General features: G+C 39.3%; 1 protein-coding gene across 1 annotated transcript in view; it reads right to left on the bottom strand.

The window, feature by feature from the left end:
• Positions 1–7,234: 7,234 nt before the first annotated feature.
• GLRB (glycine receptor beta) overlaps positions 7,235–16,970 on the bottom strand; it is a gene marked incomplete at both ends in the record, with an annotated part of 43,380 nt that continues 33,644 nt past the window's right edge. Inside the window, 2 exons of the mRNA XM_079534890.1 lie at positions 7,235–7,531; positions 16,332–16,624. Of these exons, the coding sequence (XP_079391016.1) occupies positions 7,235–7,531; positions 16,332–16,624 (590 nt within the window). The remainder of the gene's footprint in view (positions 7,532–16,331; positions 16,625–16,970) is intronic.

The raw sequence follows: 16,970 nt of genomic DNA, 5'->3' as shown, positions 1-16,970 counted from the left end.
GCCAGTCTGTTAATTAATGTCTCCCAATGTGACAGCCTTTGGGAGTCAAAGAAACAAACAAATGAATCTGAAAGAAGGAGCCCGCTTGACACACTGATAAATCTGTTGTGACAGCGTAGGGCTTATTAAACACTGAGGAATATATTTCCCAAACCTCTGGGTCAAAAATCAAGTTTGAAGGTTAATCAACATTTTAAAATAGTCACACGTGCTACTTTTCTTGCATATTCTGCTTTGGACAAGAAACTCATGATCCAATACATTGAACTAGAAAATACATTGCATGCAGAGAGTTATTATCCAAATAAACCAATATTCTAAGTTAAAGGGACATAGCTAAAATGACACGATGCAGCTGGCATTAAAATTTTAAAGCCCAGAAAGCCTTTTGCCATCTGTCATCACTGATCTGTTCCTGAGCATCAGAGTTGGTGTGCCTTCATGGGCTCCATCAGGTTGATGTGGGAATCCTTGCCCAGACATCATGAGATGCTGGTGTGACAGCAGAATTGTCTGGATGAGGAAACAAGGCCGGCTTGCTGAAAGGAGCACTTTGCAGAACAAAAAAGCTAAATGGTGCTATTGATTATCACAAGGAATGCTGCAGAGAAAGAAGAAACAAGGGGCTGCCAACGCAAAGCTTTTCCTCTCAGCATGAGCAGCTTCAGCAGGTATTTTTCCTGCAATCTGTACCATTAGAGGAGGGTCTCTTGTAGCTGGAGGGTCTTGGTGGAGGGCAGCTGTACAGCAGCTTGATCTGCTACACTCAGGAAGGTTTCCAGGGCCCTAGAACCTCCTGACTTTGCTTTCCTAAGTGAAAAATGATTCCTTCTGTGGTTCATGGAAAGAAACAGGCATGCACAGATGCATATGAAAAAATAACTGATCTACTCCCACAGCCTGGAAAACAGTTATTCATAACCCTATCCTTTCTACTCCACAGCCTTCATGCTCCTTCTTTCAAAGCACGTTTTGTGGCTTATTGCCAGCTGGGGTGCATCAGGCTCAGCACTGCCTCCAGGTAAGGGAAGAGATTTTCCCCTCTGCTCAGTGCTGTGCTGCCTCACCTTGAGCACTGCATGCAGGTCTGGGAGCCCCAACAAAAGAAAGACAAAAATATATTACGAAGTATTCAAAGAAGATGGGGACTAAGAAGATGGAGAAAGATGCAGAGGGCAAGACATACAAGGAGCAGCTGAGGTCCCATTGAGGTACAGCCTAGGGCAGAGGAGGCCAGGGGGAGGCCTGATGGCAGCTACAGCTGCTCAAAGGAAGCAGACAGGCATGGAACAGGCTGCCCAGGGCAGTGAGAACAGATCCAAGCTGCTGGAGTTCAAGGAGCATTAGAATACCACTTCCAGACATAAGGTCTGGATTTCGGGTGGTCAGTGTGGAGCTGGGGGTTGGACTCGATGACCCTTGAGGGTCCATCCATCTTGGGATGTTTTGGGATACCGTGATTTTAAGATGATGATTCAATCATCATTACCAGCATTAGTGCTTTAAATAGAATGGCACTTTTCAGGGATAGTCTGTATGAGTAAGATGCAGCAGGCAACCTCCTTCATGCTCAGATGGCCAAATCCCACTCACTCATTTACACTTGCGTTGGTTCAGCACGAAGAGTTTCATTTTTGGCACTACCAGTGAACACCGTTGTCAGAACATGAAGCTAAATATGACAGAAGAGCTTCGTGACATCAAGACGCACATTTTACAGCAGCATCTCTCACATCACCAGCAAAAGAAAACAATCCAGCTCCACCCGACCGTGCGTCACCTGGATTCATCTATCCTACGCAGACATGAATTGGTGAACACCCCCATCAGCTGACTTTAAGCCTGAGCAGGGCAGCCAGGGCAGCAGCAATCTGTGTGGGGGTTAACACCAATTCTGATTGTTTTCCCACACCAGCAGGTAGGCTTTCCCCACCTCTGCTTGTGTTGCCATGGCTGCTTTGCTAGCAGTCCCCAGGCAGCAAGTTTAAAGTTAATTTGGGTAAGCCTGCATTAGCTGCAGATGTTCCAGGGACTGCAGAGTAGATGCATTCATAGCAATGAAGGTTTTTCAGCAACATTTCAGAAGAGTCACGTGTCTTTCTTCTGATGCCTACCACTGCCACTGAAGGAGTGAGGACAGCTTACAAGAGGTGGACAGGCATGCAAGTTTCCAAGCCAAAATGCAAGGGCATGCTGCAAGCAGCTCAGCTATGTTCTACAACGCTAGAGACATAACTATAACAATGGGAATTTATGTGTTTAAGACTGGAGTTTATTTCTCCTTTATTCCAGCGTGGTCCCTCCTATGGAAAGAACTAGGTTTTGCATCTTTCTGGCACCACAGATGATATATATATATTTTTTTTTTAAGCAGTTCTTTGTATTTTTATAAAAAGAAGGCAACCACTATACCATATTATTACTACATCCAGAAAAATTAAATTGTAGACACAAATAAAAGTACTTTTTAATCTCTCCGTACCTGAATTTCAGTGTTGTTTTTTTTTTTCCTTCAACTGTATCTTTAATCCCAGAATTAGCACACCAAAGCATGAAGTAATGGTGTTCTAACATTCCCTTATCTGCCCTATACACCACATTTGTACTCATTTCAGCACTCAGTTATCTCTACAGCCTGACAAATCACTTGACATTGCGTACACTCAGGCTGCACTCTCTGGAAATAAATAATTTATTGTTATCTATTCTACAAATATCCTCAGCACAAGTTATTCAATAACTGCCATGGTAAGCTGCTTGAATTGAAGAAGAGACCAATGGTCTCATCTGTATTATGAAGTCTCTGCATAAATTACCGAAATATTTATGGCAGATTTCTTAAGTGAATTATCTTCTCACTCCAGGGTGAAATACTTTAAAGTAAATTAGGGTATGTGCTATCAGTATTTCCTTCAAAACACTAATACAAGCATATCAATCTTCATGGGTCATGCCCACTGAACTGCCCCAAAAGGCAACGTTACATTCTCTTCAATGAATAACAGAGTGTTAAATCAGTTTTCTTTTTAGTCAAAGTCTTCCGTTTCCAAGATGTATAATCAATGAAAATAAAGATGTTATAATTAAGAAATATACAGGAAAGTTGGGCTAAACAAGTTACCATCCCAAAGAAGAATGGTTAGAAAGCTTACCCTTGTCCTGGGCTCACTGAAAAGACTTCAAGAAGAGCAATCTCCACAAGAGACCCTTCCCTGCTGGCAGTCAGCTCTTAAATAGGTCTAGGAGAGGTGCAGCCAGGCTCCACTCCTTCCCATAGCACAGGAGAATTGCCTTCACCTGTGCTCCCAGGACTGACTCAGGGCTCACCTCAGGTGGTCAATCAGAGGTTCAGGCTGTGATTCAGCAGTTCCCACACACAAGACCAAATTGATCCAAAGACTTAGGAGAATGAAACCTGTTTGGCAATGTTTCTAAGTGGTCGGTAAGTTGCACTCACAGAAAATCATTTCTTCACTCCAAAGATACACTGCTCACATATACTATCTCAGACAGAATTAACAGAAGACTGAAAAAAGAGGAAGTGACCAAAAACACTGGCAGAGCTGTTCTTACAACTGGGCATCAAGTACAAATCTAACCAGCACCACAGAATAAGGTATGGATTTCCACACTTTGAGAGCCAAGTAAATTACTTCACCACAGTCCACCCCACACATCCTGGTAGAGTATCAATGCACAGTAGCTGATAACCTGCTCAGGTCACATCCTTACTTATTGTGTAGCTACAGTTTCTGGATGAAGTTAAGTAATGGATTAATCCATATCTAAAGTAGCACTTCCTGCTAAAGAGTTCTAGAAGTCTGACCTATAAAGACGCTTCCAAAGCTTTGAAGGAAAGTGTGCTACCCCCTGATGCTTTATTACCAAAAGATACTGAGGTTTATGCTAAGGGTAGAACAGAAATTTGTAAACTCTCCTAACAGCCAAGAGGAGACCATAAAGCAAATGCCAGTTGAAACACAGATGGTCTCTCCATTAGAAACAGAGTTTTGAATCATGCAGTTTGTTCACACATCATGACCACATCATCCAGTTACCAACGTGCTCTTTATAAGCTTCTCATAACCTCTACTACTAATCAAATGTCTTATTTCCTACATTTTTAAACCATACCGCATGGCAGGTTTCCATAGCTGTCCACTGATTTTGTGTCCAACCATTTTTAAATAATTAGCTTTTTTTTCATAGTATCAAGTAATATTCCATACTTTCTATACAGTCTTATACTTGCACCTCTTTCTGGAAATAAGTCAACAGACAGAACTTTACAACTAGAGGGTGCTGGAGGACCACAATGCGATGTGATACGCAAAACTCAATGACCTTTAGAGGAAAGAAGCAAAATAAATCAATTATTACTGTTCGGTAGGAGAAGTTAATACATTCTGAGCTAATTCAAAAACTGCAATATTATCTTTATGAGTAAGAAATATTACTACTTTATAGTTGATAACTGTTTTTTAAAAACTGCTATTAAACTTTGCTTCTGTCCTTAAGTCTTTGTGCTGTAATGAATGAAAAGCCTTTATCTTAATAGTACACATTCCTTTTCCTTCCTTTTGTTTGAGCTGGAAAGCAATTACAGTGAATTATTAATTTTTTTTTTAATGATAAAACACGAAACCCATCAAGTAAGCAGGAAAGCAAGAAGGAACAAAGATTAATTTAACAATAAAATCTGTAATTGTGATTATACAGATAAAATGTGGACATTAATTACAGATGAATCATTTAATAACATTTCTAACAAGAAAATTATCTTCCAAAAGTCATATAATTTCCAATACATATAATTGTTTTCTTGCCTTCCAATGCTGTAAGAAAAAATACAAGTATGAGAATAAATAATGTCTATAAATATAGCACTCTGATGTATGTATAAAAGTCACCCCTCCCTTCCTCTCTTTGAGTTATCCTTATTGCTTCTTAAGGTCCCTAGCAATTCTGTAAATACTTTTCAACTCTGAAACTTCGTACTAGACCTCAGTGATAACCACTTTTCCCCCAGTTCAACACTGGGGAATTCATTATTTCTCTTCCATAACATTTCTTACTTCCTTTCCATTTCCTCTTCATCAGAAAGAAATCCAAAGGACAAACTCTGGCTGCCTAGTAAAGAAAATCTCCAAGAGAAAATGGCAAGGAAGCTCAATGAAAGCATGCAACCTTATTGCGAACAAAAGACCTCTTCTGCCCAAACACAAGTTGCAGGAACAAAAGACATCTGCAGTAGTTTGTGTCACAAAAAAGATGTTACGCCAACAACCATCAATAACTTCCAAGATGGAAGGCCAACCATGCTTTTTAGGTGGCAGTAACATGAAATACAGCCGTTGCATGGGCTCCATGTAAAACCAGTACTGGGCTGTTGATCATGAAGTGGCAGTGGCTAGAAAACCACTCTTAACAGATCCATCAGGTGCCCAGTGAAGCCAGTGTGACCTAATTCTCTCCTTTTATATTTCCACTTTCAACCTTCTGGTTATACAGGCTCGTTGTACATCCACAATGCTCTCGTGGCAGAGAGCAACACGAGAATGACAGGAGTCCTTTGTCTCCCTCTGGCTCAACGCATTCTGTAATAGAACTGCAGCATGACAAATATGAATTTATCTGTTTTTTTACCTTATGGAATATTTTGGGTATTTAATCCAATCCTTTCCAACAATCTATATTCCCTTTAATGATTTGCCAACCTATCAAGAGCTGTCTTATTTTCATATTTCAACTACATTTTTTTATGCCCCAGTTTTATAAGTGGAAACATGTTTCTCTACAGTATGCTGTCAAGAGCTGAAGATGTAGTCTCTGTGTGCTCTCAGGAAACATACACAACTTGGACTACTTACATACAAGCAGCTTTCATTTGAATGTATTTTACCTCATTACTTGCTCTTACAGAGTAGTATACTGTGGCACCAATGGAGACCATAGGTACAGATTCCTGCCCTATGCACCCTGGGGAATCCATTTTTCTGGCTTTCTCTGGAAAAAAAAAAAAAAATGGAGAACAGCCCCTAATCAAACTATTTCAAGCACAGGATCTTATTTTCCAACAAGTAGCAGCCAAGTAAATGAACTGGGGAGAGCAGTCATCAATTAACACACAGGCGTAAGAATTCATGTGTGTTGAACAGACTTAGATCCTTGGACTTGTAGCTAGCTAGATGTTAGCTCAGATCATCTGTGCTACAAAAGGCAAACAGAAAATGTGTAACTAGAGTTAAAAAGGGATTTCATCATGAAAACAAATAGTTTCTTTAAACCACGGGCTTTCAAGAGGATAAACAAAGCAAAATGAGTAAGACATATCAGATTCAACAAAAAAATTAATTGTGACTTTTCGCTGTAGGCTTGCAAGACACTGGAGAAGATGAGCCAGAGAACAGACCAATGTAAAAACGTATAATAGAAACAGACACTGAACAGCATCTTGTGGTGTTTCTCCAAAACTCCTGATACCTTCAGTCTAGAAAGAAGACTGTTCAACACATCTAGCTTGTGTCTAAGGAAATAAGAGTCAAAATCGGGCACAATGCTTAATAGTCAGCATATTCTAACACATTCTTGAAGTGTGCTTGCTTGATGGATGCAATTGCTTTTTTTTTTTCCCCCTAAATTTTACAAAACTGCTGATTTTGATTACAAAATCAGCAATTATCTGACCTTCATTTTTCCACATAGACAAGATCAGCTTATTCAATCCTGCCTTCACTTACGACGTCTAAATAACAGGATTCACAACTTAGCTTTTTCTTCACCAGTGCCATCTAAAATTATACAATAACAAGATGTGTTTTTTTTTCTCAGAAAGTCAGCAGAAAAGCTTTTAAATACTACATATACTAGAATACTGATTGTAATAATACTCAACGTGCACATCAGTTTCATTATCAGAAACACTTTAAATCTCTGTATGTTACTAGTAACTGAAGGGAGTTATTCAGCTTTATAATGTCGTATGCATTATCTTTTATATGTTCCTAAAGCAAGATGTATGCTGTACATTTATATACAACATTGGTAGAAGCACAGACATTGCAGTGTCATGCTTTCAAATTTCAGATGCCATATTTTCAGTACAATCGCATGGCATCAAAATGCAACATATTGCTTTGCAAACGCAAATAATTTCACACGTCGGCCTTCATGACAGGGAAGGGATATGAAATGGGATATATTTTACAGGTGAAAAAAATAAATAAAAGATTCATCATAAATATATGGACCAATATATGACGTTGAAGAACAAGAAGCAAAAAGGAAACAGTGCTCTCGCGTAAAGATCAATTCTCTTTGCTGCTGATGGAATGACAGGCTTGGGAGGAGGAGGCTTCTTGTTGCTCTTGGCTTGAGACTTTCCGAGCCCATTGTTGACTTCAATGGGCTTCCCATAACAGTCATAATTTGATAACTCAAAATCTCTTGGCAAGCTTCCAACAATGCTGAAATCGTTGGATCTCAGATCAGATTTCGAAGTGCAAACTTTTTTGCATCTGGTCTCACCAACCTATGAAATAAAGAGGGAAGGAAATCACGTTCTACTCACCATAATTCATTAACAAACTTAATGTAGATGCTAGAGAACACTGCAAACAAACATACAGGAAATTACTTGTTGATAGGGATACATTACATCAGCCTAATTTGCTGAATGGTTGCATTATAAAGTACTTAAGCATCATCAGTCAATCATATAAACTAATCCAAACATTCATAATTGTGTCATTTTTCATGCACAAGGTGCCTCATGCTGTGCAACCTGCTATATTAGACGCCCTCATTTTAAGGTGACAGAAGAGGAGAGAATATTTTAGTAGAGAATATTTTTGGAAACAGATTCTCTGCTGATGAATCTGCAGGAAAGACACTATTCAATGCTTACTTATTTTTTTTTTTCTTTTTTTTTTTTTTCTTTTTTTCTTTTTTTTTTTCCTGAGACACGGATGCTCAGAATTAGCTCTAAAATTCAGATTTTGATCAACAAATTATTAAATCTGTCCTGATTCTACATACTAGCCAGCTCAAGATTGTTAATCTCACCCTGGGTGATAACCTCGTGAAGTGAAAAGACACCTTCTTTGTACTGGAAGTCACTGACACCTCTCTAAAGAAGGTAACCAGGATGTGACAGCGCTCCAGGTACTTCCCATTGATATCTGGGAAGTCACTGGAAAATGTAAATTAACAGCTGAATATATGTCTTTCCCACAGCTCTGTCAGTGTTCTTGGGTTCAAATATTGCTGCACCAACTGGTATCCCCAGGTGAATCTCCCCTTCCCACAAAGCAGACAATTCTACAAGTCTATTAGCAATATATAGAGAGAGCAATATATATATATATAAGCATTCTGGGGGAAAAAAAAAAAATTCTGATCTTCCCTTCCTTGGATTTTAGAAAGATTCTATTTTAGACACAATAAATCTCTATGAGGATCATCTCACACTATTAGGTAGCCTGAAGGAATTTGAAGACTTCTTGCAAGGCTCTGTGCTGTGTGATTTTGGTAAATCTCTCTCACAGCATTTCCTTTTATTTGCAGTACAAAAAGCAGCAAAAAAAGAAAAAAAAAAAGAAAAAAAAAAAAAGAAACATAACAGCATCATTAATAATGCCATTTGTTCACATAAATAATCTGAGAGTTGAAAAACAAGCTGGCTCACCAACCAGGGGATATACAGAAGCAAGTGACATTAAGATAACTGCTGGAGCTTCCTGGAATCACTGATCCACTGAACTCAGTTCTCCCCAAAGCTCCCCATTTGTGTTCCCAGCATCCTCTCTCCCCATCACAAAGCCTTCAGCCTCAGCTCCCTCCACCTCTGGTTTTCTGCAGTCTGATGGTTCGAGATATTTGCATTATCACATTTCATAGCTTATTAAAATAATCAGAATGGAATGCAGTACCAGACTTATGAATGAATGAAAAATATCTTGAAGAATATTTTTGGCTTCTCTATGACAACTGACAAGTTATCCTTGATTAGGAGAGCTGTGATAGTCAGGTAGAGATCTAAATTTTGGCTGGGGCTTTCACTCCCATTGCTGACAGTGATGACTCTCTGTAAGGTGGAGGAGAAGCAAGGCAGAATTGCTTCAAGCAAGAGTGAACCTCCCCAGGTTTGCCAGACATATATTTATTAGGAAAATAGTCTATTTCAAAAGCAATACACTAAAACTGAGGTGCGGGCTTCACCACAAAAACAAGATTACGGTTCATATAAAAGAGAAGTAAGACAGCTATCCCATGATTGTACAGCAAGATTATGTATAAAAGTTGCTGAATTTGTTTGCCCGTCTTCAAGGAGCTGACATCCAGAAGCAGTGTTCTGTACTCAAGTAAAGAATACTGTTCCTTCATTCCTTATTTATCACACTTCCTCATAGTCAAAAATGGTAACATTTAATAGGTTATATTGTTGTGAGAAATAGGTTTAATAGGTTTAATAGGTTAATATGTTGTGAGAAACAGAATCGTGTAAGGAATTAGAGACTTGTTTTCGGATTTGAAAACTTACAGTCCATTCCTCATACTATCAGAGTAAAACAGTAAAACTCAGTGATGTTAACTGTTGTCTCTGTGCTCTCGTAAGACAACGTGGAATATTCCTGTCCCACTCCAATTTCTAAGAAGTGTTCTGGTAGAGGCTTTTACAAGTCAGTTCTCATTTGCTTGCAAGGAGAGCTGAGGGAACAGCTTCTAGGTCACCTATTCCTCACAAGTGGAAGATTGCTCACAACACATTCACACAGAGCCCTGCTTAGTTTAGTACCAGCTGATTTATCATGGTGACACAATTTTTCTTGTAAGAGTAAAACCTGGCCCCAATTTTTCTTTTCTAAGCATATGCTTGTATTATATTTAAAAAAAGAAAAAAAAAAAAAAAAAGTCTTTCATTCACACAATTCAGTGCGATTCTATTTTCTAATTCAGTTGCTGCCTGGACATATTTTTTAATTTCTTTCCATTCACCCCTTCAGCTCTCCAATATTTCTGTTGCTCACACCCACAGCTGTCTTTAAACCAAGTGAAGTAATATATATTAAATGTAGGTTAAGTGCATTTAATTAACCCTGACTGTGCTAGAAAGTGTAATGATACTCATGACACCTACTAAAGATTACACGGACAGTATCTGTGGAATATGATGGTAGGGGACTTGAGTAAGTCAAAAAGACTTTACCAAAGATTTGCAAACAAAGTAAAATTAAAGGCTTCCTGCATCTCTTATAACCTTTCAACTTCATGCTGACACAGAATGTGGCCTTGGAAAGGATTTGCTATTGTTTTTCTTGCCCTACCTCAGCACAGTGACCTGTGCTTGGCCAGCAGGAGGGTCCCAGATCCATAGCACTGGGGTTGGAAGCATTTGTGTGGGGAAAAGGGAGTGAGTGCCACATCCAAGACAGAGCCTGGAGCTGCTCTTCTCCTGCCAGTATAGATGCAGAGAAGGGCAGGGAAAGGCACCAGGGCTCTCTCTTGAGGCTCAGCCCAAATACAAGCTTTGTACCACACTTCCCACCAGAGATAGGCTTCCTAAAGTAGGTCTGGTATGGCTGGTGCACAGCTCAGAAGTATCTAAAAAGGGCTCCCAGATGCCAGAAGGTCTGTTGCAATGACCCATTCTCACCTTCTCCAAAATTTAGGCTGGCGGGTGCTGCCCACAGCTGCAGTCCTGGATCACTTACACTACATTTTCCTTTAAAAACATCCCAAATGGAGATTTTTTTCCACGACCTTGTTCTCTACAAACATATGTGCCTTATTTCATTTCTAACCTGAGTTTATTTGGCTTCAATTTTCAGTCATGAAGCATGACCATACGTAGCCTGATTAACTGCTGGTACTTACAGACGGTAACAAATCTAACCTTGACTTTGTACAATTCAGATGATGTAATCATGCTGACATACAAAGCCAAACATTCTTCACAGTTTCATTCCTCCATTCGATTACCTCTGCCAAACAAAATGATAATCTCTGAAAAAAAATCATACCATTTGATTAAATAAATAAACGTGAAGATCACCTTTCATTTCACTGACCATTTTAAAGTACTAGCAAATAGGGAAATGAATTATGAGTAAGTTAATCATAATTAATAATTATGAATAATTATTATTCGGCCCCCTGTGATCTATTTAATATTTTCCACTGATTGATGTCCATCTTGTAATCATTCAAATTATGTCACCCAGCCTTTAAAAGTACTGGAACAAAGTTAGCTTCTCACAGTCATCTGGAACCCCCCCCATTTAAAAGGATTTATTATTAAAAAAATCAACATTTATATTCCACAGCACTCCTGGACCAGTTCTGTGTAAAATCTTAGAGGAAACTTTACCTGACATCCTGGTTTCAAAATGTCTGACTTGAACAGCTACTGTTTAACATCCTCATTACCTGCTGTCAATGGAAACTAGTTCATCGTTTGATTGGATGTACTCATCTTTATCCCAGAAAACTGGAACATTTTATCAACACTTTTGTCTTTTCTGCTAATCCTTGACTGTCTTTAGTAATGGACCAATATTCTTTTTACTGCTGTTTTGGTTTTGTTTTGTTTTCCTGTTGATATACATGTAGAATAACTTTCTGTTGCTCTTTCGATCAACCTGGTCTTTGAGTAATCTGGTCTAGTGGGAGGTGTCCCTGTTTATTACATGGGGGTTGGAACTAGATGATCTTAAAGGTCCCTTCCAACCCAAACCATTCTATGATTCCATGATTCAGTTATGCTGACCATATATCTGCATTGTTATATGCCTTTGAGTTTCTTTGTTTTGTCTTTCTTGTTGTATCTTTTTCTTACCTATTTCCAACATTTACTGGATTTCAAGTTACATTAGCTGCTATCAGCATCTCCTTTTGCCACTAAGAATAGAATAGAAATGCTTGTAGTTGAGTTAGTTTTCAGTCACTGGAGCGTTTTCAATTGTTTTCTTCAGTTTTGTTTACAATTACTCTATCTTTCCTTCTGTTCTATAGCTGTTTTGAATGCTCTTAGCTCACCAGAATCATTCATATTTTTTGTTTAAATTCTTCCAGCTAGATGAGAAAAGAAATGATTTTCAAATATGTAAAATCTGTCCTTTCACAACACCAAAAATATAGAACTCAGCTAAATTTGTTTTGTGCAAATAGAATAAAGACTTTTCACTGCTCATCCCATGATCAAGTCTTCTTTCTCTGTGAGAATGAAGCATAAATTGGTTTCAAGGATTTATGAGATGAGAAACGCACTGTCAAAGATTTCTGGCAAATCTTCAAACATGAGATAGCAGCAGCAGCAGCCTCTCAAGCTCAGCACGAGTCCTGAAGGTTGAAGTGCTTCCCCACTGTAGCAAAGCTTTCACTCCCTGCCCTACACAGCACTTCTTCTCTGCCGCTGAATTTTCTCTTCTGTTGAACCCAACCTCTTTTGGCATGCACATCTGTCACTGGTCCTGCTTGTGCAAGAGTCCTCCATACCAGATGAAAGAGTAGCTGCAACAAACTTTATCTTTCTTGCACTTGAAGACTGACCTGGTTTCTTGCTTTCAGCATAATAATAGGTTTAGATCATCAATGAAGTAATGACTGTTGAGCATTAGTGGGTATTCAGACTGAGTGTGTTCCGTTCTGCCATCAGCAGGAACTTGCTATCCCAATCCATATTACTGTGTTATCTGCAAACTGTCATTACCCCACTAGCAGAAAAGTAAAACAAAATATCACGCAGTCACAGCCTAGCTGAGGTTGGAAGAGACCTCCAGAGATCATCTAAGTCCAGCCCCCCTGCTCAAATTAGGGTCAGCGAGAGCAGATTGCTCAGGGCTTTTCTGCAGCCGTGTTCTGAATTATCTCTAAGGATAGATACGTGACTCACTAGAGCAGAAAGTACCTACCCTGTACCTGAAATGCTGTCAGCAACTATTAAAATAGACTGTAGCCTGTGGTTTTCCACACAAGATAAAATGCCAACTGGATTTATGGCAGCTCTATGAGAAAAATCTGAGTTTAGAGTACTACTTGAAGGGAAAACACAGAATATGAACATCAGGTCACCACAGGTCACCACCAATGGTCCAGTATATTATAAATGAAAATCAATTAGAGATGAACAAGATGCATATCAGGTTTCAGAGCCTAGAGGCAGCTCAGACAAGACAAGGCAAGCAATAGCACTACTTCTCTTAAAAAATAACTACGTTTAGAGCTATTACCACCACTTGCACAGACCCATTCATCACCTGCCAGAACTATTCTTTTAGCAAATGTTCACTTCAGTCATCAGTGCATTACCTGTGGGGGACAGCTTCTAGAAATGGGCTTGATGAAAATGTGACTTGCAGTGGAAAGGTGTTGTTATAGTTAACCATGCAATCACTCCTTGTAATCAATGCCACCAGTGAAAGAAAAAAGAAACTGATTCATCTTCCAGACATTTCCCTTTTTACTTGTTCTCATCATGTATGATGTTGCACTGCTAGGAAACACACTCAAACTCCTTCTGAGGATTCCCAGTAAAAAAAACAGTGCCAGCAGTTACCACCAGGCTGCACAATTTCCTCCTCTGCTTACAACTGCAGCTATGTGCAGTCTCTATGTACAAGGAGCCAAATAGCTCTCGTGTCTTCTAGCCTTTACAGCTCCTAGCAAAATCAGCAGAACTGCTTCTATTGAATTTTCTATTTTTTTCCCTACAGTTTCAGGGTGATCTTGCCAGAATGCACCCACTGAATTTACTCACACAGACACTGATAAACCTCTGGGCTTAAGATGGCATTGATCTCTGAAGGGCTCTTGCTGGGCAGGGGTCATGAGTCAGAAACTTTGGAGCTTGGCGTATGTTTGCAACACACAGCTTTACTTCAGCCAGTATCCAGGACTTGGCAGAGAAGAAAATAAGCTATGCATCCATAGGGGGCTTTCTCAAATTGTGAACACTGTTTTCATCCTGCCATCTTCTCTAGTGCTGCTGGTAAGCATCAGTCACTATCACTGACTCTCCTGACATGACACAGCGCTGGAAGCGCTTTCAGCTGAGAATTTCCAGGGGAATATCGCCAGGCTCTGATACAAGGGACCTCTTCTCCTCACCTTCCATTACAAATGGCATCAGGCTGCAAATTTTTAGGATGTACAGAAAAATTTCCAGCAATTAAAAAGTATTTAAGTATGATCTTTGCTTTGACTTGTTTTCATAAATAATATGAAACATAGGCATATTGTGAAGTGAAATAAACTTGATTCCCCTCTAACAACTTCTGGCTTTATTACAGTACCTCTTCATTAATATCCCACAGTAACGAAGTGCTTCATGTGGGCAATGCAATCATTCATGCTTTCTGTTTTTCCCCACTAGGAGTCTCGTGCTTCCAGATCTTTCCTGTTGGCTTTATCTTTGAGCCTCATTCAATTTCAAATCCAGCTAGTGAAATTTACAGCTATGCCCTCTCTTTTTCCTTACTATCACCTTGGTTTCATGAACTTGGTGCATTCAGATTTCTGTATGACTCTTGTGAGGAAAGAATTAGAACATCCTCAAATACTTCTGCTCTTTCCAGATATTTATCACAGTATGTGTTCTCTCCTCAAACACAAGCCTGATGAGAAACAGCTCCTGACGTTCTGGGACAGCACTCTGGCTTTCATATTCTGCCTTTCAATATACAGTTTTTTCCATTATCTGTTTCTTTAATATTTCCCTCCCTTGCATATTTGCCACATGACAAATGCATTCTTTACTCGATCGTTGCTAACTCTGTATGTGAGCCAGCCAAATGCTGTGGGGCAGACCTAGATTTGGATTAAGAGTCAGAGCTACTGAAAGATTTAGAACTATTTTGATTTAGAAGAGTAGTACAGCCTTCCAGTGGTAAGAACTGTCAAAGTATTCCTAAGCAGTAGCTAGGGCAGAGAGGGAGCTTTCAGCTGAGTTATTTATAGTGCTCAAATATATAGGATAGTGTGCATCTACAGATGCACATGTGGGCTTAAAGTCACGCTTATCTATTTAAATGTATAATTTGTTTGAAAGATGCTAAGTATCCTAGATGCTCGAGTATCCTAGAGATGCTCCAAATCTAAAAGTAATTCTGCTTATTTATAACGTCCAAAAATAGACTCAGTGATCCAAACACTAAGCTGTGAGAAATTTGTCATATCTTTACCTTACCAAAATAAAATGCACTGCTTTGGGGGAAGTGCTTCAGTTGTAGACAAATGTTTTTTATGTGATTCTGAGTCATTTATCATAACTAGTGTTCCTCAAAGCTTAGAAATAAACTGTGCACTCAAACCTACCTTCTTGGAAAAAAAGATTAAAATATGACATGATAGCATAGATGACAAAAGTCATCATTTTATACTCCTGGATAGGACAAGCTCCCATGCCGCTTGCTGCTGAATCTGGTTGTCTGCCAAAACAGTTCTTAGGAGGCTCTATCAGATGAGAATCATGGTAGTCAAGTGCACTGCTCTGTGCCATCAGCAGCTTCTCTGACCTGGGGGTAATTAGTAAGGAGGCAATGCCAGCTTTACACTAGGGCTGGGTTTCTGCTATCCTGGCCAAATACCTTTATTCTATACATCTAAATTGTAGAGCTACTGAAAACTGTAAGACACATTCATATTCCACATATTGTAGCATCATGTATTTTCTTCCACAGAACTGAGGGTACATGGCCTGGGATGTCTGATAACTCTCGGGTTATACAGAAAACTTTGGCCTAAGCTATGATGCTGAACTAATCTTTATTCATAGAATGAGCTCTGATCAATTTAGCCATACTCCATCTAGCAACAGAAGAAATGCATGAAATGTCTGACAGACAAACAGACCTGTCTTTTATTTACAAATGCCAAGACTTCTGAATCCCTGGCTGTAGAGATTCTTTACATGCAATGCAGTGCAGCTGTGGCTGTTCCAAGAAAAGCAATGAGATGCTGATATTTGAGTACGCTCTCAACAAATACTGACTGAAAGTCTTGTCCTCTCAATAGTTACAGTTTGACAGCTGCTATTTATTATTAAAAGAAAAAGAGCAACTGTAAATCTGCTTGCTTCTTTATTTATCTAAAGCTCAGCAACAAGTACGGTACTAAAGTATCAAAAAGAAATAAACATTTCATTTAGCACATCTGACACCAAATCGTTAGGGACCATTTGCTTAGATGGCCAGCCATTAATTACCAGCGTGTTCTTAGCATCTTGGCCACCTGTAAGTTTATGTATTGTTCAAAACTATTATAGCAGTGTCTTTCTGGAACTACATTAATATAGGATAATGCTGATTTTGCATACACAGCTTGGCAGCTCTTACCTGTAAAGTGCTGATGTGGACAGGAGTCCCTGTGCCATTCACAGTGTTCTTCTTGGCAGCGTTTCCACCCTTTCCTTCAGCTTGTTCTGCCTTGGCAATCTTGGCTTTTTCAGCTTCAATTCTCTTTGGGTTGTTTAGCATTACCTGAACCACTGCATACTCCACCAATGATGCAAACCCAAAGAGGAGGCAAACAATCAGCCACACGTCTAAGGCCTTCACATAAGACACTTTGGGAAGTTCAGCAGCAAGAGTAGTACATTCAGATGCCAAGCTGAGCACTGAGAAAATACCTACAGAACAAAAAATACAGTATTAATTAACACAAACTTAGCCTTATCAACACCTGCTGTGCTCCTCTTCTGAAACAGACAACACTGAATGATGAGTTGTAACAGCAAATGGGACTTGACAAAGTGGTAGGTATATTTTGCACATGTGTACATGCCTGCAGTTCATGAACAAGTAAAATTCAACACTTACGCAGGATACTGTCAGTGACAAATTATTAATAATGAGCATCTTTGTTTTACAAACAGAGAAATGAATGAAGCTAAACTAGCTGCTGTGGTTTTCCTGCCACAACACTTATCATACAATCAGAAATGGGTTTTCCAGAGACTTAACTGACAGTGTGCA

The sequence above is a fragment of the Tetrao urogallus genome (genome assembly GCF_951394365.1).
Source record: "Tetrao urogallus genome assembly, chromosome: 4".
Lineage (NCBI taxonomy): Eukaryota > Metazoa > Chordata > Aves > Galliformes > Phasianidae > Tetrao > Tetrao urogallus.
This window is presented reverse-complemented; position numbering and strand designations above follow the sequence as displayed.